The sequence below is a fragment of the Penicillium robsamsonii genome (genome assembly GCF_028829455.1).
Source record: "Penicillium robsamsonii strain IBT 29466 chromosome Unknown utg000003l_segment0_segment0, whole genome shotgun sequence".
NCBI classification, from domain to species: domain Eukaryota; kingdom Fungi; phylum Ascomycota; class Eurotiomycetes; order Eurotiales; family Aspergillaceae; genus Penicillium; species Penicillium robsamsonii.
This window is the reverse complement of record NW_026643221.1, coordinates 2,601,092-2,615,522: the sequence shown is the minus strand read 5'-3', so window position 1 is coordinate 2,615,522 and position 14,431 is coordinate 2,601,092. Positions and strand designations below refer to the sequence as shown.

Genomic DNA, 14,431 nt, shown 5'->3' with positions numbered 1-14,431 from the left:
ATCATGCACATAATCATAATCAACATTTACAAAGGCTCACAAACTTAGACTCAGGGTCGATAACGATATCAAGCTCAATATAGAGTTGCTGTCAGGAATGATAAGCGCGACACCATGTAACGTCAGCCAAAATGCCAGTAAGCAATCCACTCAATCCACATTCACAGCGTACCGTATCCACCTTCTGAACCTTCTGGTCATGAGTCAGTGTCACATAAATACACAAATTCACGCGGAACGCATTTGCCCACAAGCAACCACGTATTATCAAACGCAGTCGACGCCCACGAGAACAAGATACCAGACAAATCGATCACCCACGACCGACATGATCAACCCAAACCAATTAACAGCCAGATCATTGCGGTGATCAATGTAGAAGACATGGACAGCCGGGTACCGGCGCTAGCCATAGAAGCACAAGAACATAACGAACTTGGAGAAGATAGCAACGCCAACACAGATCAGCGGCACAATATGCAGCTGCTCCGAGTCGGTCTCGCCCACTGCAGGCGCCTTGGCCGACTCGATGATTAGCTCCGCCGCCACGATGATCATCAACGCACAGAACATGATCACTCCCATTGTTTCGACGCGGCGCCGTCCAACGGGGTACTTGTATGGCTTTGGGCGTGAGGACATGCGCGACATGACGAGCATAACAATGGACGAGACGAGGTCCATGATGGTGTCTGCTGCGGTGGCGAACAAGGCCAGAGAGCCGGTGCTCACGGCTGCGTAGAGCTGGATTACGAAGAGGAAGAAGTTGACTGTGAAGCTGGCGCGCACGGCGAGCTTTACTTTGCCGTCTTTTTAGGCTTCGTCTTCGGCTTTGAGGCGCTCTTCCTCGCCAGCGGTAAGGAATCCCTCGATCATTTCATTTTGTTCTTTTTAGAAGCCGGTGAGCTTTTCCTTTTCGTCATTGAAAGATAGGACCCAGTCCTTTTTAGTTAGGATATAGTTGTTTTGTGTTATTTGAGGTATAGAGGGTCATCGAGGAGTGTCATTTTGTGCGAGGCCAAAATCGGTCAAGGTAGGTCAAGATTGCTCAATGTAGGATTTTGATGGTACAGAGGTAGGGCTGAAGATGCAGATCAGATAAGACAAATCTTCCGAACCTTTAGGTTTAGGAGTAAGCTCACGCCAAGACGCCCGGTGTCTCGAACATCTCCAGCGCCTTGGCATTATGACAATACTTGCGGAGTTTCTCTTATCTTAATGGATTTACGAGTTATAGTGCGAGTTGGGATATGAAATTACTGGGGATTCTTCCGGTGGATAACTGGAAACCAGAGCTTCTAATCCCGCAAGGAGTTGAGTTCTCATAGTGGTTTATATGCGATCCAATGTTTCCGACAACACAGGGTCTGAATTTGTTCCAGCACTGAAATAACAAACCACTACTCTGTAAGGGATCTGTAGTGCTTGTGAATCTTTGTGTAAACGAGAAATTGTCAACTTACTTTTCATATTGTGGGGCACATCTCATAGATTGCTCCCCATATATATATATATATATATCCACAGATTTACTACAATATATACCCCATTAAGCCCCAATTTACACCATACCTAAATATGTAGTACGCTTTTAGGCAAACGAAGATATTCAATGTCCAAGGCATCTAGGTCCAATTAAAAGTACAAAGGTACGCAGTTTGCTCAGCGGAAGCAACTAAGCCAATAAAAAGCCCTAAACTGACCTCATGGGATTCCAGTTCGAAATCCTGTTCATAATTCATAATTTCATGTTTATGAATTACGCTTTTGGTGATTCCAGATTATTCAGGTAAACTTCAATCCTGTATTTGGCATCCCGGGCTTCAGATCTATCGGGATTTATCGTCATATCTAAACAAGGTTTATTTTCCGAATCTACTCCGACCCCTAAGGGGGAAACCGTAAGTCACCGGGATAGACCGATGGGGTTTCCGATTGGTGCCAAAAGGTCGTCCGCGTCAGAACCCCAGTAATATCATTCCACACGTTATAGCTTCCTAATTTAATACTCTCCTTGATCGGAGTTTTTCAAATATCAAGTGACGCAAAGTAAACGGAGGTAAGCCGAGCTTACTCATGAAATCCAAGAAAAAAGAAGGAAAGGATGGGAAATCAGGTTCCTTAGAAGACCTATGGAGGAGCTTTTCCTTACAGCGTTTCCCCAGAGACAACGTCCCTGCATAAGGGCGAGTCGATCTATGGCGAATTCAATAATCAAGGGAATCCATACGGAGGCTATAGCTACGATTCCAAGCTAGATTTGGGCAACTCAGGAAACGATCCCCGTGGCCAAAGGTGAGGGGAGGGAGCTATGAGAGCTACGAGCATTCCTCAAGCATCCGAGCTTCCCAAGGCCTTGGGAGCTCATCTTCCAATCGCGATCTTTGAACAGGCATGTTGACGAACGTGTCATATCAAAGCTCTTGAATCAGAGCTAACTGAGAAAAATTGTCCGGTGATCGGATCATTTGACTTCAATCCCTTCATTCCTACTCCTTAGCTACAGCTGTAACCTCGCACGGCCAGCTTGGGTCCTGGATAAATGTGAGGAATGCTAGAGCGGATTGTCATTCGGAGGTTTTTTTTTACCAATTAATCTTTAGTGTTTAAATAAAAAGAGCTTGACAGCTCGGAGTTCAAGGCTCGGAACAATTCTCCACGAGATTCATTCTCTTTGCATTTCGTCAAACATGGCCTCCAAGGTCTTACAGAACAACACCAACAGCAGCTGGATGAAAGATCCAGGGCTGCGGAAACTAAACCTGGGGATCGGGCTTATGCTATCTGCATCGGCTACCGCCGGATATTGTGCTAGCATGATCAATGGACTCCTGGTGCTTCCCGAATGTAGGCATCTATACATCTATGCTATATGGAATACAAGGCTAACCTCCCCGGAAAAAAAAAAACAGTCTCGAAATTTTTGGGAGATCTTGACACAAATCAGAGAGGCCTGATTATCGCAGCTGTCTCGCTTGGATCTTTTAGCTCCTTCATCCCCGGATCTTACATCGCCGATAATTTGGGACGGAGGATTTGCGTTCTCATCGGAGCCGCACTAGTCATCATCGCCTCCATTATTCAAGTCGCTACAAACAATAATTGGGTCTTTTTCGGTGCTCGTGTCCTAGCTGGAGTGGGAGTTGGGGTCTCACAAACGGCTGCACCATTGCTCATCACCGAATCAACACATCCACGCCAGCGACAGGCTTTCACGGGTCTATACAATGCACTTTGGTTCATCGGGTCAATCACATCAGCTGCTATTGGTTTTGCTGGACTCACGGTCATAGGGAGTTGGTCATGGAAACTCCCTGCTTAACGCAGGTATTTTATCCGGTCCTTCAATTGATAGGGCTTTGCTTTGTTCCCGAGAGCCCAAGATGGCTCGTCTCTCGCGGAAGGAAAGAGGAGGGAATGGCGATACTGGCAAAATATCACGCCAATGGAGATGAAAACGATGAACTGGTTCAGGATGAATTCTACCAGATTTGCAAGAGCATAAACGCGGAATCCGATAAGAGCTGCCGCCGCTGGAGCACTTTCTTCAAAACCAGGAGCAACATGCATCGCCTATCCATTTGTGTAATTCTGGGGTTCATGCAAGAGTGGTCTGGAAATGGTATGCAAACCAAAAAAAAAAGAAAAAGAAAAAGAAAAAGTCCCCTTTCTTCCACTCCGATTTCTAACCCAAGTTTCTCTAGGTGTGGTTTCTTATTATCTAGCGCCGATTCTGGAATCAGTCGGTATATACAACGCATCTCACCAGGCTGCTATCAATATTAGCATGCAGGTGTGGAACCTGGGATTCGCGGTCGCCGGAGCAATGGCTGCAGACCGGTACGGACGACGAAAGCTCTGGCTAATCGCGACAATGTTGATGTTCATTTATCTCTCCGCCGCGACCACTATGTCTGGTCTTTTCCAGGAGATGCATGTGCTAGAGGCTGGCATTGCTGTGGTTCCCATGCTTTTCCTCTTTTGCAGCGCCTACGACATGGCATATATGCCCTTGTTCATTGCATACCCAGCTGAAATCCTGCCCTTCCAACTCCGCGCCAAGGGCCTTGCTATCACATTGACCACCGATTCGATGGCTTGCTTTTTCAACCAGTTTATTAATCCGGTGGCCTTGGCGGCAATCCGCTGGAAGTACTTCACGGTGTATCTGGGCTGTCTTGTGATTTTCATGGGAACGATCTACTTCCTCTTCCCGGAGACTAAAGGCCTATCTCTGGAGGAGGTGGCACGGATCTTTGAAAAGGAGAAGACTTACCAGGTGGAGTCGAACAACTCGGATGTTTCGCAAGAGCTGCTCGTGTTCCAGAACAAGGACAGCACCTCATCCTCCTGAATGTGATTGTAATTTTTGTTGCTGTTGCGTGTTGTAATTACGACAGTGCTCGGTCCCGAAACAGTTCCTCGCAGGCTAATTCCAGCAGGCCCCGATGTTATCTAGGTATCTTTGTTGTTCAAAGTTCATGTGGAATAGCAAATCCTATAGATAGATATGTAGAGATTATCCACCATTGTCTTGTGATCTTAATTCAGATTGGAAGTTTTTTTTTTTAAATAGAACAGATATAATAATTAGGCAAGGTCCTTGGTATGTGAGCTCAGTTGTACCTTTCAAGGTTGGAATGTATACATTTTTACCCACCAATTAGAAACGACCAATTGCTACTCACGCTAAGCTATATCGGAACTAGCGCCTGATCTTATCCCAAACGGCATATCAACTTGGACAGCGTTCAAGCACGAACAAGTCTAATTGACCAACCCAAACTCCTCTCACCGAATTACACCACTCAGAATAAACTACCTACCTTATTTACACCATCCACATCCCAAAAATGACCAAATACGAAGCAGCACTCGAGCGCATCGATGCAGCACACGCCGACGACCCCCGCCAAACCCAAACACCCACCGGCCCAATCCCATACGAACTGCACTACGCGCAAAAAATGACCAGCTACCTTGCAACCCTAAATCCATCCGCACCAGAACTCCTGAAGCTTGCAATCCGCGCCCAACACCTGCGCCGCTGGGAAGTGCCGCGGGACAGCTACCCCGCCACGAAGATTGGATATCATTCGTGGCGCGCGGGACTGCAGAGGCGACAGGCTGCACTGGTCGAGCAGATCTGCGTTGAAAGTGGGTATTCGGCTGAGGAGGCGGCGAGGGTTGGCGCGCTGGTGCGTAAGGCGGATCTTAAGCAGGGAGATCCTGATACGCAGACTCTAGAGGATGTTGCCTGTCTTGTCTTTTTGGATGATCAGTTTGATAAGTTTGAGGCTGAGCTTGCAGATGAGGAGAAGATGGTTGATATTTTGAGGAAGACTTGGGGGAAGATGTCGGAGCGGGGGAGGGAGGAGGCTTTGAAGATTCAGTTGTCGGATAAGGCGAAGAAGTTGGTTGGAGTTGCGTTGAGTGGGTGATTCTTTTGTTTCATGTACATATATATCCATATATCTAAGGTAACCAGTACTAATGCCTTTTTTTTTCAAATCATGTAACTTGATGTCGTCAATGGGAAATGAATTATGCCTCGTTAAATGTGTATAATACAGCTATTTGTAGCTCCCCCAAACGCCCGCTGGGAGACCCATACCCCGAGTCAAACCAGAATGAAAAACAGTAGGAGTAGAGAGAAAGCAAATTACTCCGACCGCTGCAATGCATGAACGCTCAATGCAACGTGAACATCATCAGTACCATCACTATCAGGGTCGAGTACTGCCCATATCAATAAACTGGACCAGTCCAATCGCCGCACCAGCAGCAACACCTCCAACGCAGCACATCTGCACTCCGCCCCATATCCCAGCCAGTACATTGGCCCGGCCAGACCAGCCGCGCACAACACAGGTCTTGACATAGCCAAACACAAGCAAGGTAATCGCCATAACACCAATACTCCAGTACAGTGCAACCATAACCTGCGAGACAATGAAGTAGGGAATAAGCGGGATAAATCCGCCAATAAAGTAACCCAGCGCGAGCGTGGTGGCCGAAATCCACGCCTGGTTACAGTCAGGCGCAATCTCTCGATGATGGAAAGCAAGTAGGAACTCGAGGAGGCGGTCTTGGGACGCATGTAAATCACGCGTGATATCCGCAACCGCCGAATCCGAGAGCCCGTATGGAGAGAATGTCTCGCGCACCATGGCACGAGTCTCTTGCGAGTCCGTTTGGATTAACTCTTGTGTTTCACGGACTGTTGTTTGATAGGATTCACTGGTGTTTGTTAGTACATATGCTGATTCATTGCCAGATGTGGATAACTTACGCTTCACTCTTTGCACCGACGTATCCACCAAGTCCCATGGAGATGGCTCCGGCTGCCAGCTCGGCGAGTCCACCCAGCACAACTACTTTTGTGTTTCCGAGTGCGGATAGACCCGCGCTCAGGGCGAAGGGAACCGTCAGCCCGTCCGAGAGGCCAAGGATGGCATCTGAGACGATACGTGGGTTGATGCGCGCGCGGGTGCTGCTGCTGCTGGTGGTTGAGGTTGTTGATTCATCGGGGCTGCTGCACCGTCCGAAGGTGTCGTAGGACCGGCCGCTTTGAGACTCGAGGTCTGGTTCGGAGTCTCCGTGGATGGTATCGTCGTCGTCAATACGGGCGAGAAGCCGCTTGCCTAGAGTTGAATTGCCGTCAGTATATGCCTCTGTGAGTACGTATTCTCTTTCCTCTACTCACCTGAGTGTATTTTGTCTGATTCCCTTGTAGGGAAGAGCTTCTGCTTGATGAAGAGGAATGCCATGCTGATCCAAAAAAACTGCTACCAAGATATGCTTTGGGATATCTCCAAGATAAGTATAGCAGAAGTTCAGGCAATTACAAGCCGGCAGGAGGCAGACGCGATGAAGGAAGCCAAACTGGAAAATAGTTGCACTTTATCTGATCCAGTAGAATAATCCGGAACGGGTTGTCTTGGATATCAAAAAAACTATGAAACGAATGGAGAGGAAAAAAGAAATTACTACGGCCACGTCTCACCCCTTTTAACATAGTCCCACGGACTCTCGCCAATCCAGCAATTCAGACGCATAGAAAAAAAAAACCGTGAAAAGCCCACAGTTTATGCAGGTCAAACAGGAAATAATGGAGGTCTATTCGCCAAGGAGGGGGTCTGGGACCAATCACAGGACTCCCATATGTCAGCTTCGACAGTCAAAGGAGTTAGGCATTGAGCTTTGTCCAGGGAACATGGCAAGTCACTTTAAATCAAATCGCTACGATTGGTGAAGTATGCTGTGATGACCTTTGGATGTGATGTGATTGGCTGCATGCGGAGATCCGCATTCTAGTGGGTCAAAGATCGGATCCACTATCATCACACTTTTGACTGGCTGGGATTTATGCTATCGGAATGATCGCCTTTTGATATTCCCATCACCTACTCCAATTGTCATGATAGGGAGTACTCCATGGACAGCATTAAACGGGGTTTCGGCTTTATTCCGATCTCGGGCACTCCATGGAATTTGGTATCTTCGACAATTATCCGAAAGTAATGAATAGGCCAAGAGTTTAAACCCCGGTCGGAGTTACGCCTTTGGGAAGTATAGTGGACGGACTTAGACGTATCTACTCCGCACCACCTGACAACTCAGTTAAATACCCTTGCACAGTCTGCGAATTGCTTGGGTATGTGCGATATAGGTTGCACCAGCACAAATTTAAAGACAATGGAAACAAAGCGTAGCCAACCTGGTCCTACTCATGTAAGACATCGGGCGATAATATCTAGACGGTTCAGTCCTACTTGAACGCCTGGTTGCATCGGAGATGGATAAAAAAAAGTATACGGCTTGAGTCATATACCCGGGTGGGCTCTACATCATGTACTATAAGGCATGGCAAAAGGTTGGATATCATAAATAGATACATTTTTATTCATCTTCCATATCATTCCACTTCATACACAACACTGACCGAGCATTACTTATCGGCCCTCCGCACGCTCTACTAGCTGGTCCTCCAATCCCATTGGCTCCCAGATTTCCTTCGACTTCTTATTTTGCACCCACACCACATCCCCTTGAATAAAGGCCACGACTCCACCCTTGCCCGTGGCACTAGCCGTAATACGGAACAGGGGTTGACCGTTTTGTGGATGAGCCTCGCGCAAGGGTAGCATAATAAGTCCCTGCTCCAAACACCAGCCCTCCAGGATGTCCTTGAATGCAACTTCTTCCACGACGGGTGCCCTAACCCGGGGTTCGGGAGTAGCCGCAGCGGCAGCAGCTGCAGCAGCTGCCACCTTGTCTTCCCGGGTAGGAAGCGTCCGTGCCGTAGTTGGACGTGGGAGTTCGGCGGCGGCACGGTCACCCAGCTGTAAGGCAAGGTCCATGGTTTTCAAGCCCTTGTTCCATTCGTCATCGACAATGGCAAGCTCGTTAACCTCCGCCGGGATCTGAGTGCTCCACCAAGAGAACCAAGCTCCGACCTCCTCGTAGTTAGGGTCGTTCGTGAGCCAAATGTAGAGAATCTCGTGCCACTTGGGGAAGAAATCAGAAACTAGTAATAGTCCCATGACATTAGGCTGGAAGAAAGACTTCCAGCATAAGACATCCTTGAGTGCTGTGAGATCTTGATTTTGCGGGTTCACAGTGAAGTCCTCACGAAGATGGCGCGCAAGTCGTGGCAGCAGGTGGTTGCGTAGGCATACATCAAATTCGGACCCTAGGGCATCCCGCCAGATCTCAACGCGATCGACCAGACCCTTGCGCAGACTACAAGTGTCGAGTACCGAGCGGAACTTTCTCTTCGCGTCAGACATGAGTCCAGTGGGCTGTTTCGGGTTGGTGTGTCGTTCATCCAAGTATTGAAGCCAGGTGAAAAGCCACCAGGGGAACTTTCCATCTTGTTCAGAGCCGACGTGTCGTCGGCTAGTTCGAGGTTTCCAGTTCTTGAGGGCAAGGCCCAGCTTGGGAACGACCAATTGGTCGAGAACGTTTGCATATACAAATGGCGGTACAATCGCCTTCCAGGCCGCGACCAGCGCGGTTGCCTTGGAGGGGTCGTAAACGTCCCAATCATTCAGGAGTGCTGAGCGCACTCGTGGGAGCCAGAGGGTATAGATCATCGTTTCGTAAGGTGAGGTGGATGCCCGTTTCCGGGGCTCTTCTAGCTCGTTCGTGCGAGACAGAAGAGGCTGAAGACGGGTGAGATTGGACACGAGAAACGTGGGATCTTGAAGAGGATCCCATTCATCCATGGCTTGGCGGAATAACGGATGTAGAGCAGCGACTGCGGTCTCCGGGAGTCGGTGCTCATCAATAGAATCTCGATATTTGGATTCAATATCTTCAAGCTTGTTCGTCATCTCATCAAATTTGGTCGTGATGCTTTCGTCGTGTTCGAAGATATCTAGTTCTTCCACTGCAGCGATTAGGCCTGTGAGATGATTGACCCGGGATTGATATGCATCCAATTCGTCCACGACCTGAGCTTCTTCGAGTTCGATGAAAATTTTTCTCTCTTTTAATCCCTTCCATTCATCTGCAAATGCCTCCAGGTCGTTCCGGGCCCGCTGGGCAATCTTTAACGCTTCTCCTTCCTCTTGACTGACGAATTGCTGCGTCGACATCAGACCTGCAGTTGAAGTGAGAACGCGCTGCTCTTTTCCGGTGGCATCGACGAGGGATTTGAGAACATTGGGAACTTCCAGTCCTTCCATATCATCCTCAATTTCGCGCGCTGTGCGGAATTTGGGCTTGGCACGCTGGATCGGTGTACCTGTGCCGCTCCGACTTTGTGACTTGCGCTCCTCCTTCTTCTTTCGCCGCCGCTGTCGTTCATCCTCGGAGCTGTCTTCGAGAATCTCGCCCTTCTGTGCAGCTGCTCGTCGCTCTTCTTCGCGGGTCTTTTTCGACTTTTCACTCACTGCGCCCAAGCCTGCGCCCTGGGGGCGCGCCTGTACTTCAATCGGGTTGACGATACCCTGGCCAGTAGTTCCAAGACCTTGTCCTTCCTTGTAGCCCATCTTTGCCATCATGCGCGCGGCAAAACTGTTGGCTCCCCCTCTTCCACCACCTCCCATGCCTTTCCCACCTCGTGACGATCCTCCCCGAGAGTTGGCCATGGTGTTCCGGATATTGCTAGCTCCACTACCGAGCCCACCCATAGTCGGAGGCGTCACGGAGCGAGAGGCAGCTCTGGTGAATCCCTGAAAGCTCGTGGTCGGGTGCGTGTTTTCTTCATCAGAGTTCATGTCAGCGACTTTGCGCTTCTGGCCAGAAAAGGAAGGCGACTCCATCTTTTCAGGGGTTCATGGGCAGATTGTGACCAAATGGACTGTCCCCTCTGTTTTCAGCAAGAGGGTAAAAGTACGCAACTAGTGTCATGACAGAATGAGTCGCAGTGGAGAGCTCATGAAATTCACGTGGGGATTCGGAACGGAACAACCGAGCTCCGGGCCGACGAAAACAAGATGACGTTAGAGTCGGTTACTTCATAGCTCCGCCTCAACTTTTTTCTTTGAAATCATTTGTCTCTTACAATTGACGCCCTCTTTATTACTTTCACCATACATTCACTTCCAACACACATCCTCACAATGGCTGCTCTTCTTAACAACTCGGCCCGTGTTGCCCTTCGCTCGGGAGCTTCGGCTACCTCCAAGGCCGGAGCTGCGGGCTTGACCTTTGCCCGCGGCAAAGCCACCCTCCCCGACCTTTCCTGTAAGTTGAGTATTTCAGTACATACTGGAGCTCTAGAGGAGCCATATCTATCTAGTCTATCTATTTATGTTAAAATTCTTATACTAATGTGTAAAACAAGACGATTATGGCGCCCTTGAGCCCTCCATTTCCGGCAAGATCATGGAGATTCACCACAAGAACCACCACAACACCTATGTGACCAGCTACAACAACACCATGGAGCAGCTGCAGGAGGCCCAGGCTACAGGCAACATCGCTGCCCAGATCGCTCTCAAGCCCGCTGTCAACTTCCACGGTGGTGGCCACCTCAACCACTCTCTCTTCTGGGAGAACCTCGCCCCCAAGAGTGCCGGTGGCGGTGAGCCCCCATCGGGTGCTCTGTCCAAGGCCATTGACACCACCTACGGTGGCATCGGCGAGTTCCAGTCCAAGATGAACACTGCTCTTGCCAGCATCCAGGGCAGTGGCTGGGCTTGGCTTGTGAAGGACAAGCAGACTGGACAAATCAGCATCCGCACCTATGCCGTAAGCTATGATTGACGATTAAATTTGATATGAACAGTTCTAGTTACTAACTCCTTATCAGAACCAGGACCCTGTCGTCGGCCAGTTCGAGCCTCTGCTTGGTATTGACGCTTGGGAGCACGCTTACTAGTAAGAATTCCGGTTTCGATGATCGATTGCCTATGCTAATTATATCTCTAGCCTCCAATACCAGAACCGCAAGGTTGAGTACTTCTCCGCCATCTGGGATGTCATCAACTGGAAGACAGTTGAGAAGCGCTTCGCTTAAATTATCCCATTTTATTTGTAAATGCTGCTACGATGTCTTGCGCTTAGTTACCCCTGTATTGTAGCATGTATTTCTTTTCAATACTATCAACTATTTGGTGATAAACATTCCTATTTAGCTATTTCCTGTTGCTGTCAAATGTCGACCAATGCGGTATAGACCGGGCCGGGCGGACCGCGTAATGCGGAAGATCACCGCAAGCATCCGAAACAAAAGACCCTGATATTCTCCATCTGGGCCTCGAACACTTACATTCATTGGCAACTCCGTGATGTCGGCAGAAAGTCCTGGTCAGAAGCATGGCTTCAAAGCCTTCTTGTCCAACGCATTGCGTCCCAAGAAATCCCGCCAAACCCTCCGCAAGGGCAGATCGACCCCAGACCTGCGGCTGGCCGCGCGCCCCAGTGTCGAAGAAGCCCCTCCTGTGCCAGAGCTGGCTCCATTGCACGCCCATAGACTCAAATACCAGGAATTGCACGCACATGTGGACTCACAATTGGGTGAGCGAACGGATTACACAGAGATCATCCATACAATAGGCGCACTCGACGTCAACGAGATCAGCGCTCCAACCTACGACCACAATGAAGATCGACCCCCAGGCGAGGGAGATATAGCAAGTCTCTCACCAAAGCTATGGGCAGAGATAGCAGGATACCTTAATCCCGCCGAAGCAGCCAGCCTAGCATTCGCCAGCATCACATTATACCGAAGACTAGACGGCCCAAGAAACTTCAAGGCTCTAGACCACCCAGACAACCACACCCATAAAGTCAACTTCCTCTCCGGCCTGGACATCTCCCTCCCACACCACCTCCTCTGCTTCCCCTGCGTAAAATATCACAGACGCACACAGGAAGGAAAAGAACGCATCCGCCCAAGCCACGTCCTAAACCCGCTCTTCAACTGCCCAAACTCAACAAACGCCCTGAAACCTCCACCCCGCCACCGCATAACCCACGGCCGCATCCTCCCCTTCACATTCGTGCAATTGGTCATGCGCGCCAGCCGCTTCGGCCCCAGCTACGGCCTGGCCGCAGAGGCGCTTGGCCGACGCTGGCAGCGCGATGACTGGTCACACACATCACGCTTCTACGTTAACGCAGGCCATCTTCTAATGCGCGTCACTAGTCAGACATTCGCGGACCCAGGTCTCACGCCGTCCGCGCAGCGCATGCTCCTGTACTCACGCGAAGACTACTGGCCGTACTTTAGCGCGTGCGCGCACTGGCGTGACGGCGAGCTGATGCCGGTGTGCAAGTGTGCGCTGGAGCATATCCCGCGGCCGCGGAGTACTGGTGGGTTGCAGGGGCTCGAGCACCGTGTGAAGGACAAGATTGCTGGGCAGGTGTTTGATCCGAATGCGCTGACGACACTGTGTGGGTTTTGTCGGCCGATGCGGAGGTGTCCCGAGTGTCCGACTGAGTATTTGATTGAGGTTAAGCTGAGTGAGAACCTAGTAGATCGCAGGTTCAAGCAGTGCATCGTTGTTACGCGGTGGAGTGATCTTGGTGATGGCACTACGCCTGGTGGGATTGAGTGGGGGGCTATTGATGGGAAGAATGATGATTACGATTCTTTTGAGCATTATTCTAAGCGTGGGATTGCCAGTATCTTTGAGGCGGCTTTTACAGCGGATACGCTTCCTGGGCAGCGGGTTATTTCGCTGAATCCGAAGAAGCAGAAGCTTGGGGAGGCGGGGAATCAGTGGTATTAGGCTTTGAGTTGGGGTTTATTGGCTGGAGAGGGCTTTCTTTGGGCTTTTTTTGATATTTATCATACCTGGGCGTCTTGGAAGGTGAAAAGAGACTGGAGTTGGGAACAAAATGGACTGGAAGACTTGGAGTTTGGAGTCAGTTGAATTTAAATTTGATATTACTTTTGATATTGCAACCTTTGCTTTTGCCTCAAGCGGCCTGTCTAGAACTAACATATCCCAGGCATCGATATCAACTGTCAAGTCAGGACTTCATCTTTGTCTTTGTGAGGACTCTAGACTGCCTCTTCCGCCCCAAGAATTGCTTCATTGGCACTCGTCTTTACTACCAAGTCACATTATCCCCATCTCTTTTGTCCCAACTCGGCACTAGCACTACACATCTATTGACACCTGCTGCCTGTCTCTTCGTCTCTTCGTCTCTTCCAGTGATTGCGACATATCCTCTCTAAATTTTCCACTTCCTCTCCCGGTCTACTTCTACCACTACATCAACACAACTTAATCAGCTCACGCCGGTAATATCCGTCGCGATGTCCACTTCCCAAAGTTCCAGCGCTGGAAGCACGCCGGGCATCAACATTAACATTAACACTGGTCCCGTGTCCCAGGGCAGCCACTGGAGGGCATATGGTCCCTACCACCCCCAGGTCTGGGCGTAAGTCTCGAGGTCCCTTCACCACTAATCCTAGCTGACGAATGTATGTCAGAGAACCGGGCAAATTTCTTTGTGACTGCCTAACCCACGACGAGTGGCAGTGGCCCACCGAACATGCTGAGCTCGTGCGTATTCCAAGCCGATAACCTTCCCTGAGCTCGGGGCTAATGCACGTTTTGCATCGTTTCTAGACAATCGCCCCCTGCGCATACAGATGTCCCTTCTGTGATGAGTTCAACAAGGCCGGAAGATCAAGACTCATGGCCTCGAACCTCCGCCGTCACATCACCAAAACGCACATCGTAAGATCTTAATATCCCTGATTGATTGAAGACCTGCTCAATTCTACTAGGAGGGGTACTCTGAACGGTTTGGCACTCTTGTCGTCGCGGCTGGGGTGATAGGGAACCGGAGAGATGTACCTCGCCCCGCGTAAGTTGACAGCAGGGCTCGAAATTCTTCACCTTCTAAGTGATCTACCTTCACAGTGATGGGAAGGACCACTTGGGTGCGCCGTAGACTCAGCTTTAATTACCGAGTCAGTGAAGCCATTCAAGACATAACGACATACCGAACATATGGGGTG

General features: G+C 49.7%; 8 protein-coding genes across 8 annotated transcripts; 5 read left to right on the top strand and 3 right to left on the bottom strand.

Annotated features, from left to right (window-relative positions):
- Positions 1-405: 405 nt before the first annotated feature.
- On the bottom strand, positions 406-1,470 carry N7447_005710 (Cation efflux protein; the record flags this gene model as incomplete). Its single annotated transcript, XM_057229972.1, has 2 exons — positions 406-800; positions 1,464-1,470. 2 exons carry the CDS (start codon positions 1,468-1,470, stop codon positions 406-408), a joined length of 402 nt encoding a protein of 133 aa, XP_057085062.1.
- Positions 1,471-2,690: 1,220 nt separating this feature from the next.
- On the top strand, positions 2,691-4,354 carry N7447_005709 (Major facilitator superfamily domain general substrate transporter; the record flags this gene model as incomplete). Its single annotated transcript, XM_057229971.1, has 4 exons — positions 2,691-2,847; positions 2,913-3,296; positions 3,356-3,622; positions 3,705-4,354. The coding sequence occupies 4 exons, from the start codon at positions 2,691-2,693 to the stop codon at positions 4,352-4,354; spliced, it is 1,458 nt and encodes a 485-aa protein (XP_057085061.1).
- Positions 4,355-4,853: 499 nt separating this feature from the next.
- On the top strand, positions 4,854-5,441 carry N7447_005708 (DUF4202 domain-containing protein; the record flags this gene model as incomplete). Its single annotated transcript, XM_057229970.1, has 1 exon — positions 4,854-5,441. One exon carries the CDS (start codon positions 4,854-4,856, stop codon positions 5,439-5,441), a length of 588 nt encoding a protein of 195 aa, XP_057085060.1.
- Positions 5,442-5,726: 285 nt separating this feature from the next.
- N7447_005707 (VIT1/CCC1 transporter family protein) lies at positions 5,727-6,770 on the bottom strand (the record flags this gene model as incomplete). Its single annotated transcript, XM_057229969.1, has 3 exons — positions 5,727-6,240; positions 6,293-6,644; positions 6,707-6,770. The coding sequence occupies 3 exons, from the start codon at positions 6,768-6,770 to the stop codon at positions 5,727-5,729; spliced, it is 930 nt and encodes a 309-aa protein (XP_057085059.1).
- A 1,185-nt stretch (positions 6,771-7,955) lies between these two features.
- N7447_005706 (putative G-patch domain protein (TFIP11)) lies at positions 7,956-10,271 on the bottom strand (the record flags this gene model as incomplete). Its single annotated transcript, XM_057229968.1, has 1 exon — positions 7,956-10,271. The coding sequence occupies one exon, from the start codon at positions 10,269-10,271 to the stop codon at positions 7,956-7,958; it is 2,316 nt and encodes a 771-aa protein (XP_057085058.1).
- A 300-nt stretch (positions 10,272-10,571) lies between these two features.
- sod2 (superoxide dismutase sodB) lies at positions 10,572-11,470 on the top strand (the record flags this gene model as incomplete). The annotated part of the gene is made up of 4 exons (XM_057229967.1): positions 10,572-10,695; positions 10,796-11,202; positions 11,264-11,331; positions 11,383-11,470. 4 exons carry the CDS (start codon positions 10,572-10,574, stop codon positions 11,468-11,470), a joined length of 687 nt encoding a protein of 228 aa, XP_057085057.1.
- Positions 11,471-11,741: 271 nt separating this feature from the next.
- N7447_005704 (uncharacterized protein) lies at positions 11,742-13,187 on the top strand (the record flags this gene model as incomplete). The annotated part of the gene is made up of 1 exon (XM_057229966.1): positions 11,742-13,187. One exon carries the CDS (start codon positions 11,742-11,744, stop codon positions 13,185-13,187), a length of 1,446 nt encoding a protein of 481 aa, XP_057085056.1.
- A 533-nt stretch (positions 13,188-13,720) lies between these two features.
- On the top strand, positions 13,721-14,364 carry N7447_005703 (uncharacterized protein; the record flags this gene model as incomplete). Its single annotated transcript, XM_057229965.1, has 5 exons — positions 13,721-13,845; positions 13,898-13,970; positions 14,037-14,147; positions 14,198-14,277; positions 14,334-14,364. The coding sequence occupies 5 exons, from the start codon at positions 13,721-13,723 to the stop codon at positions 14,362-14,364; spliced, it is 420 nt and encodes a 139-aa protein (XP_057085055.1).
- Between the last annotated feature and the right edge of the window lie 67 nt (positions 14,365-14,431).